Below are 17364 nucleotides of genomic sequence, written 5' to 3'. Positions count from 1 at the left end.
AAATAAACAAAAAAATAATAATAATAAGAGTAGACTTTTGCAAAAATATAAATATAATTGGGATAAAAAAAAAAGGCCGCCTTTTGCAGCGATGCAAAGGCGCAAACTATCATTAAAATTTTCTGCAATGGGCCGCAAAACCTTTAATCCATCCCATTCCAGCCTAAATCATTGCTTTAAAGTCGAAAATTTAGTGCAAAAAGCAAACGAGCAATTTTACACTGTCGTTTTCTACTAAAATAGGAGATCTTTTGCTTGGCATTCTAAAAAAGCCGTAACTGCGCAAATGTTACGAATAAGTAAACAAAAAGATATTTGATAAGATATGACATAAAATATTTTACAGTTAAGGTAATAGACAAAATGTAATGAGCTGACAAATTAGAAAGAAATTAGTTAACTTCTATGACGCAATAACTTTGTGAGAGTTCGTCCAAAATTGATAAAACGATATTTTCTTAAATTCCGATCCAACATCGTATTACGAATCTGCGTGAATAGTGCGATTATATTTTTTAGCATTCATTCGAATCATTAATTTTACCCAAAGCAATTCATATAAATGTTAAGAATCAAATCATCGCGATTTGTATTCATATGATTTACATAGATCACGTATCAAGATTCGTTTTCAAGCTATTTGCATATCGTATAGGGATGGTATTATGGGAGATCTCAACTTATGGGTGGCAGGTTCTGCATCAATTCGTCCAAAATTGCAAAAACGATATTTTGTTAAATTTCAATGCAACATCGTATTACGAATGTGCGTGAATAGTGCGATTATATTTACTTAGAATTCATCCGAATTATTAATTTTACCCAAAGCAATTCATATAAATGTTAAGAATCAAATCATCGCGATTTGTATTCATATGATTTACATATATCACGTATCAAGATTCGTTTTCAAGCTATTTGCATATCGTATAGGGATGGTATTGTGGGAGATCTCAACTTATGGGTTGCAGGTTCTGCATCAATTCGTCCAAAATTGCAAAAACGATATTTTGTTAAATTTCAATGCAACATCGTATTACGAATGTGCATGAATAGTGCGATTATATTTACTTAGAATTCATCCGAATTATTAATTTTACCCAAAGCAATTCATATAAATGTTAAGAATCAAATCATCGCGATTTGTATTCATATGATTTACATATATCACGTATCAAGATTCGTTTTCAAGCTATTTGCATATCGTATAAGGATGGTATTATGGGAGAACTCAACTCATGGGTCGCAGGTTCTGCGTCAAATCGTCGCTCACAGTTTGTTGCGGGTCGATTCATCGCTCACAGTTTGACGTGGGAAATTGTCCCACGATGAATTGACGAAAGACCGTTTCGCAAATTGATGAATGATCAGCAGTGCGGATAAATTATAATATAGAGAGACTAATTTATGCTTCACTCAGTAAGTAATTAAGTTTTGAATTATGTACAGGTTAAATAAAAAAAATTATGCACAGTTCGTAAAATAAGAAAGATATCACTATAAATAACTTCTTTCTTTGTATAAGTATGCCTTTTCTTCGATTTATTTGGGGTTTTGGCTATCGAAATGCGGGGCTAACCACAATCTAGAAAATATGGTCCAGTCCGGTGGGAGGTCAAAAATTTGAGCTCTATACTGTTAATTTCACTTTTTGTGTATTTCGTTATACCCAAAAAGTCTTTAAACGAATCGGAAATTTTTTGCACCCCAATTATAAAATTCACTTATCTGAATATAATAACCATGCAAAAAATTAGATTTTATTTATTTATTATTATTAATAAGGTTCGAAAATTGTAAGGCATAAAAATTTTTGCTGCGTTTTGATCTGTAATTTTAAATGACTAAATTCAAAATTTGTACGAAATCGGTAGAATATTGAGTAATAAAAGTCGAAAAATATAGCTTTTTTTTCCCTTCTAATTTCCTAACTTGGAAACTATTTAACCGATTTCATTTTTTATTTTGCACGCTTCACTTGCTGACTAAAGGGAGTAAGTTAAGCACTGTATTGGATTTTTACAGTGCGAAAAATTTTAGTATGTCTCAGGTGATACAGAGTCCCTCTCAGGGTCAATTAGGTGACCCGTATACGAATTCCGCAACCGGCTCGCACCGAGCACAGTGTTGACATAAAATATCCTCATTGATAAACGAATCGTAAGTTAGAGTCCCCTTGCCGTCAGGCTTACCGTAGGAGGTTTTCCTCTCCATGTAGCGCAAATACGGATTAGTTCAAATTTCTCTCCCTACTTCATCCAGGAGTTTCCTTGTCTTCTGGATTGGGTTCAAAATTACAATTATACGGAGTTAAAACATTGGTAGCCGTAAACTCAATATTGAGTCGGTTGTTCAACGGCGGTTATAAAATCTATAATAGCAAATTTTAGTAGCCACCTTTTCAAATATGTTAACCCGATCATCAGATAACAGAGGTTACTGCTACCAAGTTCTGTTACATTATTATTAAGAATTGATATCTTTGTGAGAAATATGAATTTGGCTCACTTGAATATTCACCTTCAAAAATGTCAACATCCTGTTTCTTCATTGAAGTTTCCTCTTCTTTACTTATAATGCAATCCTGTACAGGAAATTCATCGCTAGAAGGCACTGATTTTGCATCTAAGGAATCTGCAACAAAAATGTTCATCAAATAAATTATAAATTAAATAAAACGTAGTTGTAATCTTTAATTCGATAATCCAAAGTTTAAATAAACTGACTTAAACAATTCCTATTCCATGCATTCAGGGTAATTTTTGGGGATAGTCTTGTCTAGGTGCCAGTTTTTATCTTCTAAATTTATGTAATATTTTTGTTTCGTAAAAATTCTCTCTTTTTGAAATCTCTAATGCCAGTGAACTGACGACTTCTTTTTTAAACTTCAAAAAAAAAAAAAAAAAGGTTAAATGGGGTACCTGCAAGTGACGTTGGGTGTGTATCTCGATCCTGATTGGTTGTTGAAACGTGGCATTTGTTTACGATTCTGTTTTATCCAGTCTATTTCGAGTAAGCCAAGACCGTCAAGTATCAATTCTCTTAAGTGACTCATTCTATATTCTTTCACAAAGATTTCAATTCTTTCACTATATTTATCTTACCTAACACAAACACAGGCACGAAGCCATTCAGGACATAATCTAATTATGTATCGATGTTGCCATGAACACAAAGCAAAAATATATTACTGTTACAATAAGCAAACAAAAAATCTAAGTTAAGTAAGAGAGTAGGCGAGAAACAATAAAATTTCAGCAAATTCGATGTGTGATACGGCGTTGTATTTAACTTCACGTTAATTAATATTCTAACGATTAACTGGTGCTGACGTCATAGGTTATGTGTGGGTATTTGTGATCTTCTTGAAGTGCAAGTACCAAATTGCATTAAATTCTTTGGACCTTGAACCATTTTAAAATTTTTACCATTTGAACCATTTTAAAAATAATAACAAATAATAAAAAAAAATGTACTCTTTCACTACCAATACCTTAAAGGTTTGTTTATTCTATTCTTTTTAGTACATTTTTATTATTGTTGAATTGTAAAAATTGCTTTGAATTCTATACAAATGTAATACTCATTGAAACAAAATCCTTGATATATACTTCTTCTCAATTAAAAAAAATTTAATGTTATTTCAATTCCAATAGTAGCTTTATTTGACTTCCAGAAAAGCTTTTTAAATGTATTAAGATTGCAGGACTGGTTCATTGCTTTGATTAATTTATTCATTCTATGAATCTCTTTTAGTAATGGGTGGAAGTTTTTGTCAAATAACTCAAGCATGTGAGGAAATGTTACATCCATCAAAATACGTTTCTGGGGATTTGAAATCTGTTTAAGTTACAGTTAACAGTTACAAAAATAAGTGGTTCTGTTTAAATAAGTTATTTGACTTTATATGATGTAAAAGCAGTCTAAAAATATATTTATCATGATGTGTTGGCTATTTTAATGCTATTATCAAGGCCCTACAAAAGGGTGGGGGATGATTGTTCCAAGGCTAGGCCTGGCAAAAAATCAATGCTTTTAATTTTTTTAAAAAAAAAAGTTTTTTTTTTTTTGAGAAATCATTTTTATATTTAATGCATTTATATTTTTACAATGTACAGAGCGCAAATAACGAAACGTTAAAAAATTTGAACTAAATCGTTCAAATTGTTTCTGAGCTATAAAATTTAAAAAAAATGTGAAGTCTATTTAATATCTCGAGAACTATTGGACCGATTTCATTCCAATTTTATAATTACATTTTTTAATGTGATATATATATATATACCTTACAATTCAAAGTGTTTTCAATTACTATTAAATAAAGCAATAAATACTTAGAAATTAATTTTTGATTAAATTTTCTTTTGAAAAACGAATCTTATTAATTTCGTTCAAAAGTTTTTAATTCGCTTAAAAAGTTCTCAAGGTATGGCGAAATACGCATAATGTAAAATTAACGTTAAGGGGCCGTTGTCCTAAACAAACTGTGACAACCATATTTCCCAGCTATGCAATTCTCTACATTAGGGGGGGTCAGTAATTTTAATCCGTCGAAAGAAAGGTATGTTTATTCAGAGAAAGTACATAAAATATCGTCTGTACTAATTAACTAACATATTTGAGGTCACCGCTGTGAACAATTAAGATTGAGTATTTGTATATGAAAACCCGACCATAAATATGAAAAAATTAGTCAAAATGTTTCTTTTTTTGCGCATTTGACCAAAATTTCAGTAAACACATTTTTCATGTTTAGTGCATATTAATAGAAATATAGGCTCAAAACATTTAGTTTTCAGTTGAGATAAGTACTTAACATCTTAATATAAAAATTAAACTTTTTTGCGTTTTGGGGAAGGAGCCCGTAAAAGCGGTGTTCAACCTTGGTTATTATAGGAGCGTCCTGTTAGTACCTATAATAAATCTTAGAAGTTTTAAAAAATGTGTAACAAAGGACAAAAAGAGTGGTACAAAAATAAACATTGTTGTTGTTGGCGTATGCCATTAAGGCAGAGGGGATGCGATTGTTCTTGTTTTCCAGTGGCGCCATCTATGGGCCAAGAATTCGACTTCTGCCACACCCATACGTCACACCCGTTTATATGGTGGACCCATTCATACATCCATTCATTCCTCCACAGATCGTAATTTTGACCTGAATCAGAGAACAATCAATCTCTAATTCAGTATCCCCAGAGGTATTGATTTGTTATGGGAACATGGTGGGCTTTGAGACTCGACAGATTTAACGTGCATCAGTCACCATTTACTACACGGCGAGTCTTCGGCCGACAGGGATCGAACCCACGACCACTTGGACATGGGCCCAGTGCCCTACCAACTAGGCTATCCCGGCCATAAACATAATTAATAATAAATTTGCACAAAAAAGTGACAATTATAATCTTGAGGATTAACCTTTAGTGGATCAATGCCGCCATAAATGCGGCTTCGCGCTCCGATCGAGTCCGATGCCGCTTATATAGTGGTATTGCCGTCAGATTTACAATTAATTTAATTATGTGTAAAATTCATAATATTAATTATTTTAATTATATCATTTGGGAAGTAAATCAGAAATTCTTCAGGTCCGTTAAGGGTAAAATAAAATTTTTCACACATTTCAAAAATGTAAAAAAAAAAAAAAAATCTATTGGCGATCTAGACAAGACCATTTCCCGTATAAGGAGTGAATCATGCTACATGAGGTTGTTTGGAGTGAAAAAAGAAACGAAAGCATGCTTCAGGCAGTAACCAATAAAGTGCGAACCAACCAACCAGAAGACGGATAAATGCTGGAATTTAGGGACTCCATAGATGTTAGAGCTTTTCGTTTAAGAGACATTCTAGGCAGAGGTATTGGTGCATTCGATTTAGATTCGACTCCAGGTCTTGGAGAAGAAATTACAGGAGTAGATAAAGAAGCAGAAATCACCCCACCTGTTACATTGCAATATATCTCTTCGTGGCATCCGGAATCGGACAGAGTCTTCAGGTCAGAATTGAGAGAAGGGACAGATGATTCGGCATCACTGTTCAGAGAGTGTGATATTCCACTGTCGTCGGCAGATGTATCTACAGCTAAAATAAATTGAGCTCTCTAAATGATTTATGCTCTAATAATGTCATATATATATATATACAATGGATTAGTTGAGGTTATGGTAAGCAAAAGCTGCAAGAAGATCATTCTACATTGCAAAAAAAGCTGTGGTTAGATGTTTGGCCTCACTAATTCTTAGCAGTGCAAAAGCCATTCTTTTTTTTTTTTAACTGTAACTGAGCTTGGTATCCTAAATGAATAGGAATGGCATTTAATTACCTAATAGTTCAGAAGAAATTAACGATCATCAAGATACTACATGACATGGAATTGTTATAAATACCTTTTCTATTGTCAAAGGAGTCAAAACTAGACGCACATTTTGCTTCCTATGAAATAAATTTTTAAATGTTGCAATGGTGATTATTAGTAACAAACACTCTCACAATTCTACCTCTATGGGGAATCTTTGTTCGGAAAATATTTGTTAAATGAAATGTGGACACAACTTAGATAGCTTTATGGAATTTTTCAAGTAACATTTAGCATGTATGCAATTAGACTCGGGGATCGGTAACAACAAAATGTTATGTGCGAAATAATTAGCTTACAAATAACGTATACAAGTTTAATTTTTTAAACTTTAAATTTTCAGTTTATGATAAGCTGATAATTGAAATTCTATGAAATGTTTCTTTTACACGATGTGTACTACAAACCAAACAAGAATATGCTTACTCTGAAAGCAGTGTTCTTTTTTCCTATTGCAACTCTATTTAAAATTCTCATTTTTTTTAAAATTATGTCATTTGGCATCATAATTTGATTAGTTTTTGTAGATAAAACTTTTTTTTTCAATAAATTTACGGTATAATAAGTTTTATTTTATTTTACAACTGGCGTTGAAAAGCCAACTCAATTAAGTTAAGGATCAATTCAATCTATCGATCAATCCTATCAATTCGATCTATCAATGCTCAATTCCGTAGCTTTGTAATTTTGAATCCAATCCTAAAGACAAGAGAATTCTTGGATCAAACAGTGAGACGAAGTTACCTTCGCGGAGGACTTTTTGATGGAACTAACCCGCATTTGTGTTACGTGGAGAAGTGACCACAAAAACGTGTCACGGTTAACCTGACGGCAAGGGGACTCAAACCCATGATCCGTCTAGCACTGAACCGAGAGCAGAATTCGTATAGCTGGGATTCGAACCTGTGTTCATTGGGAGGAGAGCGTTCTATCCCGGGCTAAGGATACATTAAGTTTGACATTAATTATTATCATAAATTTTTTAAAAAATTTCATATTGAGTGATATGTGAGACCAAATGTATACAAACGATCTAAATAATGTGTATTAATAAAGATACGGCCCAAGAATGTTGTGGTCATGAGAAAGATAATACTATATCTATAAGAACCATATTTTCTATTCATTTTATTTTTAACAATCGCGAAAAAAACAACTTAAGCACGTACGTAAAAGTGAGTAGTTAAGTAACAACGAAGAACACAACACATTATTATGAGCCAAACAGGTAGGAACTTTAAAATGTTAATCTTCTTTTATAATTTCAGTAACTTTATTTTCCTTCAAAAATTTACTAATGAGATATGAATTTAAATTCTACTGAGACAAATGGCTGTTGTTGAATATATTATTTGTGGGCTACGTATGAATTCGTGTTTATAATTATCAGTATGAAGTTAATATATAAAAGATCATAAAAAAAAGTAGACTTCAAAACGAAATCATGTCTTCGATAGAACATTTATATTCTCACAGCAATTCTCGATTTCAGGAGATTTTCCAATTTAATCAAGAACTGCTGTCGTGTTATCTCACCTTCGCATCCATCAGGTTGGGGATTAGGAGTTGGTTGAGAAGCTAGGCTAGGCAAAGCAGGGTCGGGGATGACTATAGTTTGAGGTTCAACTACGCTGTCCGAAGAATCCTGATCGTTCGCGTGCACTTCAGCCTGACACACAGAGATCACTTCCGTCTCGTCTCTCTGAGAATCAGTATCGCTGTCATCCAGCATGGTTTGCACGGCAAAGTTTTTGACGCCACTCTCCGATTCCTGAAGCACATCCTCCAAATACTTTATCGCTTCCGACTCCTGTTCCACAGAAGATATCTCACTACCATTTGGCGCTTTGGCATCCACTGTATCCACGCCAGAAGCAGCGTCGGCGAGTTCGATAGCGATAGAGTCGATTGGAGGCGCTTCAGGAGTAGACGGGGACTCAATAGCGGGCAAAGTTGAAACTGGAGGCTGAGGAGCTTTTCGTTTTCGAGAAGCACTCATAATGGAAGTACTGGAGCCTGACGGCACACTTTTTAAGTTAGTTTCTTTAGCAGTCATCGATGATCTCTTTATCTGAACGTTGTTGTCGATGTAGTCTTTCTGAGAGGGACTGCCTTGGCGTAGACCATCGTTCATGGACACTATAGAAGCTTCGGGTGATTTGTTTTCTGAGCAGTCACTAAAAACAGAAGGTTCATGGTAGCCACTAGAATCAGAACTATGTCTCGAATGGGAAACCGAGCTTTCGATTTCATCGACTGTTTTGACCGATATTTCAGACTCGGGGCGTGAGTTAATTGAGTTCGAACTTTGAGTTATGAGAGGAGGAGATGAGTTCCTGGGAGGTGGTGCTGGAGCTGGTTTTCTTTTGATGCTCTGCTTGGGTTGGTAGTTGTTTCGGTTCAGAGTGGAATGTTCACTCTGTGAAGATGTAAGACCATTTGTTCCTATTGGAGTTTCAACAGTAAACTGAAAAAACAAAATTAATATTAGATGTTAAAACTGGTAAAATAAATTGAAAGTAACAGGTTGGATCTAACACAAAATAAGGAGAACTTACTCTTAGCCATAAAGTTTAAGCAGGTGCAAAATCGGTTTTGAACAAAGGAAGGATGCAATTTAAAAATTGGTAAACTATCAATGCTCATTAAACCATAATAAAGTCCCTATTTATAGGTTGATAAAAGGAAATAAAGGATACGTTTGTTTCTTGTTCATTAACTTCCCATTGGCGAAGCTTATTAATCCATATGATTCATTTACACACTGTTCGCGTCTTACCGTTTGCATTCTATAAGATATAATTTGCTACCAAAACAGATGTTTTCTAAGATCTCTTCGACTGTTAGTTTTCAAAATAGCTTGCTGATTTCTTCCGTCTTCGAAAACACTGAAAAATTGTCGCTTTGTACTGTCATCCGCTGAAACCTGCGAACTTGGCGAGGCAAACAAATGTTTACAGTTAAATGAGACTGACAAAATTCTTTACCCAAGAAACAACAATTTTTCTTAAAAATGTCAATTAGGACTAAAATCTTCAATTTAAAATTCATTTTTTTATTACGTAGGGTGCCAAGCCTGCTGTTCACTGCCACTTGCCAACGATAATAATTTCTTCTCAATAATTACTGTTTTCAATAATTATGTTTTTTTTTCTACTAAAGTTGAAATATATTCAACGAAAAGAATTTTGCTTGCTTACGCTTTTTCCACGTCCATACATTTCCTTTATGATTCAACTGTAATTTAATGTTTTTCTTACTAAACAAGCGGATATATTAAATACAATTTGTGTATGCATCACATCGTGCATGAAGCTAATCTTCAAGTTCTTATTTATTTTACGAATCTCTCTAACTGTAATTCATAATAGGCTACCTGCCAGTGACGTAGTGTGGGTACCTCGATCTTGATTGGTTGTTGAAACGTGGCATTTGCTTACGTAAGCAAGTGTTCTTTCTATTCTATTTCGAATAAGCCAAGACCATCAAGTAACAATTCTCTTAAGTGATACATTCTATATTCTCTCACAAAGATTACAATTCTTTTACTATATATTTCTTACTTAGCATAATGTACCATGTAAAACAGAAACAAATTAATTATGCCAATAAGTACGCAAAGGAAAAATATGTTACGGTTACATTAAAATACATAAACAAATAAAAAATCTAAGTTAAGTAAAAGAAGTAGACTAGAAAGAATTACATTTCAATGAATTCGATGTGCGATACGGCGCTGTATTTAATTAATTTCACGTTAATTAACATTCTAACTTATGTGGAGAAACTTAGCTCAACTTTAACACGCCATTTTGCTTATAAACAATCAGCTGCAGCTGACGTCATATGTCACATGTGTGGGTATGATCTTATTCTTCTTGAAGTGCAAGTAACCAATTGTATAATAATGTAATTTGAACAAAAAAAAAATCTAAAACAGTAAATAAATTTAGACACCGATAGAAATAAATTTATTTTAAAATGTAGTAATCCAAGATATCATAGAATTACGTGAAAAATCATTCTCTTTTAGTTTTAAACTCTTAATTTAGAAAAACAAGTAAAGCAGTGTAAAATAAGAAATATAAATAATACAGGAAGATACTTTTAATTTAGAAATTCAAAAATATTTTATAGGAAAACTGACTATGACTTTTATATATGACTATATTTATGACTTTTATTTACTTTATGCTGATGACAACCAAAAAAAGCATGGAAATTAATGTGAGAAAACTGGACCCTATCATGTGATTTTTAGGCCTATAAAAACGTACCGACAGCAATGGAAGGCTGTTTTAGCCATTATGTTTTTATGTAATATAGTGATAAAAATAAATTATTAATAATGCTAATTTTAATGAAATAGCAGAAAGCATTTTGAAGTATAGTTAGGATAAACTTTACTAATGTAATTTTTATTACGTATCCTATTTAATCAACTACATCATCTTCTAGTTACCGATTTGTAAATTTTTCAGAAACTAGTAATTGTATTACTTATCGGGATATATGAGGCATTTAAAGTATCATTTATATTGCGGAGTAATAAAATCATTGAAGAAAGAATAAAATAAAATTAAAAAAAGAACAACATGTAACTTACGTCTTTTTTCTTTCTTGAAAACAATCGGAGAATGCCTTTCTTTTTCTTTTCTTCTTCTACTTTAGGATATGCAAATAGATTAGTATTTCGAATGCTATCTCTTAAACCTAAAATGAAGATAATATTTTTTTTTAAAAATAACTCTATCAGTGACAGTCAGAACTTAAAAGAACAAATGAATAAAACATTATTACATACGATTATAACTATGAGCGTCAGTCGGAAATTAAAGAAACAGTTGAATAAAATATTACATTCGATTAGTACTTTTTTAAATAACTATCTGTGTCAGTCAGAAATTAAAGAAACATTTGAATAGAACATTACATTCGGTTTGTACTTTTTTAAATAACTATTTGTGTCAGTCTATTTGTACTTTTTTAAATAACTATTTGTGTCAGTTGAATAAAGCATTACATTCGATTAGTACTTTTTAAAATAGTGATTGATTACTGGAACCTGTTTGATTACACTTAATATTCGAATCAGACAAGTTTTGTGGTGTTTTAACTCAACTTATTCTGATTTTGACGGCACTTTATTTTTACTGCAGCCCCTAACTTTCTGTCGTAATTATTTGCGACCCTTAATTTTATTTAATCTCTTAATTTTTTCGCAGTTTGAAATTACGTTCCATGATTTGTACACGATTCATGTGTGTACGATTTCATTTTCGATAGGGGTTTTGAAACATGAGTATTAATGGCTGCGATTACGGAACAAGTTGAATAAATTATATGACCTAAAATTTTGTTCACGAAGTTTCAAATTTAGATTTAGAAATAATGCAGATTTATATTTTGTAGCAGCTGAAGTTTTTTTTTTGGTGCAATACCCGATTAAAAACCGAGGGAACAAAATAAAGTAATGGTTAGAAAATAAAGTATGGATAAAAAAAGCTTTTTGCGCTCGCTTTTCCTTGAAGTAATGCTCCATATCCTGGAGGTTTTGTCCACATAGTATTGCATCCCCTCATGATAATGAGGCCTCAAAATTTTGTTTCCGGGGTTGCGTTGCTAACGCGTGCCATCACTGCAAAATTATGTCTTAATTGTGTCCCCACATTATTATGTCTCAATGGAAAAGTCCTACTTGATTATGTTTCAACGAAAAATGGCACAGCCTGATAATGTCTCTGCTACATTTTGTCCCAGCATGATTATCTCACTGCTACATTTTGTTCCAGCATTATTATCTCGCTGCTACATTTTGTTCCAGCATGATTATCTCGCTGCTACATTTTGTCCCAGCATGATTATCTCGCTGCTACATTTTGTCCCAGCATGATTATCTCTGCTACAGTCTGTCTCAAAATGATTATCTCGATTATCTCTCTGCTACAGTCTGTCTCAACATGATTATCTCTCCGCTACATCGCGTCCCAGCATGATTATCTCTCTGCGAGATTGCATCACTGTATGATTGTTTTTGCGACATTGAGTTCTTGCATGATTACCTCTCAGCGACATTGTGTCCAATATGATTATGACTTTGCGACATTGTGTCCCCGAAATTATGCCTCAAAGATTTATTGTCTAGAACATTTTAAAGTAAGTTTATTACTAGTTTCTGTGCTTTCATACACAAACTGCAATTTTTAACAATCTAGATATCAAAATTAATAAAAAAAATTAAATTAGAAATGTTGTAATCAATTCTCCTAATTAGCAGAATTACATTCTTTGCACTAAAGAAGCAATAAAAGTGTTTTTCAGTGATCTTTAATTAAAATCAATAAACACTGACATAAAAATATATATTTTAAACATCGCAAATGAGCAGGAAACCTTTTAATATTCACGTTTTCTTTCAGCTAAAATTAAAAAGCAGTTATAACCATTTTGTAATTGCTCATCGTTAATTGCATTAAAGAGTAGTTATATGAAGTTAATTGAAAAGATCCCGATCTCATTAAAGTCATTTTGCTATTCAGTCGAAAATAAATTGCATTTAATTAGTTAGAAGTCATCCTTTTCGCGCAATGAATCGGAGGAAATCGTTGATAATTGGAAATAAATATTCAAAAGAAAAGAGAAATATGCAAAAGAGCACGAAAACAATTACATTTTGAGCAAGGCAAGAATGCGTAAAACGACTATAAAGTATGCAATATTATGAAACTACGCATTTTATTCTATTCTTGGATACAATGAATTTTAAATAGATTTATAAAGACTTTATTTAGTTATTACTTTTTAAGGAGGTGTTATGGAATTGATAATTAAAAATGAAAAGCGATAAAATATTAAAGCTTTTCAAATTTGGAAAAAGTCCAAATGAAAAGTTCCTAGGGTTTTTACTCAAGAAATTATTTGTCAAGAAAAAATGAAAAATGCACCAGGAAATTCTTTAAAAAACAATCAACAAGTAGCAATTTTATTTAAATTAAAAAATAACTTTCATTTCGCAAAACAATTCGGCCGATTTCGTTCAAATTTTGTATTAAGCCATTTAAAATTTCAGATTAAAGCGCAGCAAAAATTTAAAAACATAGAAGGAATTTGAAGCATTATACGAAAAGACATATTTAGAAACACAATCTTCATTAAATAACATATAAGTGCCAATTTAAGGTTAGGCCGGTATAAGTGCAATTTCATTGCAGTAGTATGGAAATTAGGTTCAGGTATTGACCTCGTCATTTGACCGGTATTAGGGTTGCATTCTTACCAGAACCTACAAGTTTAGTTTGTTAACGTCACACTAGACAATGAACTAAAGGTGATAGTATGGGACTCTTTCTTAATGATAATCCGAAGACAGTACAGGTGTATGTGTACACTGCACTACCGTAATTTATCAACCAGCCTCCGCAACATTCTCACCAATCACACTTAGACTTCTCCGGCTCTAAAACCACCAAGTACATTAGAATGGATTTAGAACCACTTCAACACGATTGGTGAAAGAGCGATCAGACACCCAGTCTTTTACATAGGAAATCAAACCAAAGCCCAAGCCATGGTATTGTCTGTTTGTGGAAAGAACTCCCTCCGCCATTCGTCTACAACAAAAGTGGGGACTATGGTTATGAGTTTTAACTATTTCAAATAAGGGTGGTAGGTCAATATTTAATGTATATTTTTGCTTTTGTCGGCGAGAGAAAAGCAATCGGACAATAGAGAAGCTCCCCTCTTTGGAAGGCTCTGTTTCTTGTTTCCATAGCAACAGATGGCATTCGACTTCGTGGCGAGGGGAGTTCTCTCTATAGACCTATAGGCGAAAACTTTACAAACTACATCCATTGGGCCTCACAAGTATTTTAAGAGGACAATATACCTCGGAAGAAATTTTTCATGGCAAATTTTGTTTCAAATACATTGGAATTTTGAAGTTTATAGAAAAATCAGTTTACGTAAACCATGAAGTTTCGAGCGCTGAAAAGATGTTTTCAAAATGCAAACAAATTATTGGAACTTGAAACTGCGTAATCCTAAATAATCTTGCCATAACTTGTTTGTATTTTGATATTTTTCAGCATTTGAAACTTCAGGGTTTTACTCTACGGTTACCTAAATTCATATTTTGCATACTTTAAATTTTAAATCATTTATGCAGGTGAAAGATAATTTGCCATGAAGAATATCTCCCACGATATAGCATCTTCTTAAGAGATCCAAAAAAAGGGAGTAGTCGCTTAATTATGGATTCTCATATTGTTGTTGGTCTATTGTTCTTAAACTGGATTAACTGAACTTTTACGAAAGAAATGGTTTAAAAAAAATAACGGAATCTTGAATCATCAGGTAAAAACTTGAATCAAGTAAGTATTAATGACACAGAGCTTGCTATAAATTTTTGAATCAGGGTACAATTTTCATACTGAATGTTCCAAAAATTTGGAATAGTGCGAACACAACAATGTTTATTTGCAGCGCTTTTTTTTCTTTATAAAAAGGTTTATCTAATCACTGTGTTACAGTTCAACGAAGTTATACGAATAATTTACAGATCTGAAAAAAAGAAATGGTGTCTGAAAATATTTTGATTAAATTAATAGTCATTATTATCTATAGTTAATTTTTGAAAGTAAGTGCATTTGTTGATCTTCGAAAGAAGGCGCGGCACACTGTTGACTCACTTAACTTACCACAACTGGACTTAAAAATTCGATATTTCTTTTAGTTCTATGAAATAAAATGCTTAGAACTAAAGAAATATCGAATGCTGCTAAAATGCTTAAATTGCACAGATTCGATTTTCTGAATGACGCATACAAAGTTATTACTTAAATACCAAAATATATTACTACTAGGAGGCTTCGCCCCCTGCTCGCGAGCCCCTGGAACTGCTTTCGCAGTTCATTTCGGATTGCTCCGCAATCTGATGCTCGCGCATTGGATACGTTCTTAACGTCTAGCTTTTGTATACTTTTTTGAACACTGAAGTTCCGAAAACTTTAACTGTAGAAAATTCTAAACCTGTGCATTTCAATATTAATTTGAAATTGAAAACAGTTCACATATTTTTCTTAATCACACTATTCTAAATTTCAGTTGTTGAGAAAAGTAACTTTTGAAAGCTTTGTTTTAAAGTCTTTCCCACCAGAGGGCTAAAACCATGTGTTGTAAAACAATATGAAATAGTACTGAAAGCCGGATGTAAAGCATCAGCTTCGATGAAGATAATTTTGTGAGAATTTTTTTGATAATTCGGTGAGAATTCACCCGATTAGACATATGATATGCTCACTACGTGCTCTTGCTCGCCGAAGCCTATCAAATAAAAATGAAAACTGTTGCCAACGCGAGAAAAGAAATATCATCGTTTTTATTGATGCATACGTATTAGCGTTTTATATAATATAGATTCATCACTGCTTTTGTTGCATACAAAATGCGCAGCTAAGAGTCGACAATGGTAAAGTAACAGATCGATTTTAGATATGAGAACTCACCCGAATTGGACATCAAACTAATTTCGGCACAGCCATAGACTTCTAAAGTAGCGTTCAAATCCAAGACAGTGTCCGGCTGGGCAGGGTGGACGAGGTGATGCGATGAGTGATCGAGATCTTTCTCTGAACAAATCTGCTGTTTCAATTCGGCAAGTGTGATACGAGGACTGACCCTAAGAACCATTCGCTGATTGAGAGGTAAGTTCACCTGCAACCTAAACGTCTGCTGCTGAAAGAAACCACCACCTTGTTTTTATATACTACAGCTATAGTAAAATTTTGCTTAACATTAAACATATCAATAGTTAATCTATATCTATTTTTGCCATAGCCGGGTCAAATGAACGGACTTTATGTTTCTTGATTGAATGTATTAAATATGGATGTTAGGAAGGAAATAAACTAAAAAAAACTTTATTATAATTAAATAAAATTGTATATTGCCAATTTTTATGTATTACAAACACAAAGAATAAGAACTTTTAATTCCTTGCTCAACGCATTTTTTGAGTATACAGGGTATTTCCATTCTACATTTTCCGCAAACATATTTCTTCTAATTTTTATTATTTCTACAATTATTCTTATAAGAATATATAAGAACTATTCTTATAAGAATACATAGGAATTATTCTTATAAGAATATATAGGAATTATTCTTATAAGAATACATAGGAATTATTCTTATAAGAATACATAGGAATTATTCTTATAAGAATATATAGGAATTATTCTTATAAGAATACATAGGAATTATTCTTATAAGAATATATAGGAATTATTCTTATAAGAATGCATAAGAATTATTCTTATAAGAATATATAAGAATTATTCTTATAAGAATATATAAGAATTATTCTTATAAGAATATATAAGAATTATCATTATTCTTATAATTAATGTTATTTCTTCGAAGAATTTGTGCTGCCTTGATTGTTTCGACATTTTTCTGGGTAGAAACTAACAGTTTGTTAGAAATGAAGGAAAGCTATTAAAAAAAATATAAGCTACTCAGCAAAACATTTAGTTTTTGTCACTTTCTTTTTAATACAAAATGCCAATCAAAAATTTTAGGTATTTTCTTGAAATTTGAATTAACAGTTATTCTGATTGAACTAACTACGCAACAGTGTTTGCAGAAATGTGCAACTATAAGCGAATGCAATACGTTGAACACGCATTACATCGTAATTTCTGATCCGATAACCTTATAAAGTAATAAATTGTTATTACGGTCAAATGACCGGTTGTGGTAGAAATAGGTATACGACAAATATTATTCGAAACAAACGAAATGCAAAAAAAAAAAAAAAAAATAATAATAATAATAAGAATAACAATAATAGAATATTAACTGTATACAATTGTTAGAAAAAGTCATGAAGTCAAATGTGCAAAAACGATAAGATAAGTGCAATTTTGATGCAAAAGTTCTTAAACGGTCATTTGATCGGTTATGGTATGTTTAGCGTTTAAAAAAAATGTCCGATGAGAACACAACAGAAA

The 17364-nt window shown here is 32.4% G+C and overlaps 1 protein-coding gene across 34 annotated transcripts in view; it reads right to left on the bottom strand.

Moving 5' to 3' along the window:
- LOC107436243 (uncharacterized) overlaps nucleotides 1-17364 on the bottom strand; it is a 336656-nt gene that overhangs the window by 7748 nt on the left and 311544 nt on the right. For 8 of the 34 annotated variants that reach the window (XM_087152634.1, XM_087152632.1, XM_087152628.1 and 5 more), the window contains 5 exons: nucleotides 15859-16087; nucleotides 10962-11068; nucleotides 7892-8822; nucleotides 5779-6081; nucleotides 2509-2634 (listed from right to left, as the gene is read on the bottom strand). In XM_087152634.1, the coding sequence (XP_087008760.1) occupies nucleotides 2509-2634; nucleotides 5779-6081; nucleotides 7892-8822; nucleotides 10962-11068; nucleotides 15859-16087 (1696 nt within the window). The remainder of the gene's footprint in view (nucleotides 1-2508; nucleotides 2635-5778; nucleotides 6082-7891; nucleotides 8823-10961; nucleotides 11069-15858; nucleotides 16088-17364) is intronic. The other 26 variants (XM_087152636.1, XM_087152629.1, XM_087152635.1 and 23 more) reach the window with 7 other exon arrangements.

Source organism: Parasteatoda tepidariorum, chromosome 10 (assembly GCF_982258835.1).
Source record: "Parasteatoda tepidariorum strain Cologne lab strain chromosome 10, Ptep-v5.0, whole genome shotgun sequence".
In the NCBI taxonomy this organism is placed as follows: Eukaryota; Metazoa; Arthropoda; class Arachnida; order Araneae; family Theridiidae; genus Parasteatoda; species Parasteatoda tepidariorum.
Note: the sequence above shows the minus strand (reverse complement) of the source record. Positions and strands in the feature narration are given on the sequence as shown.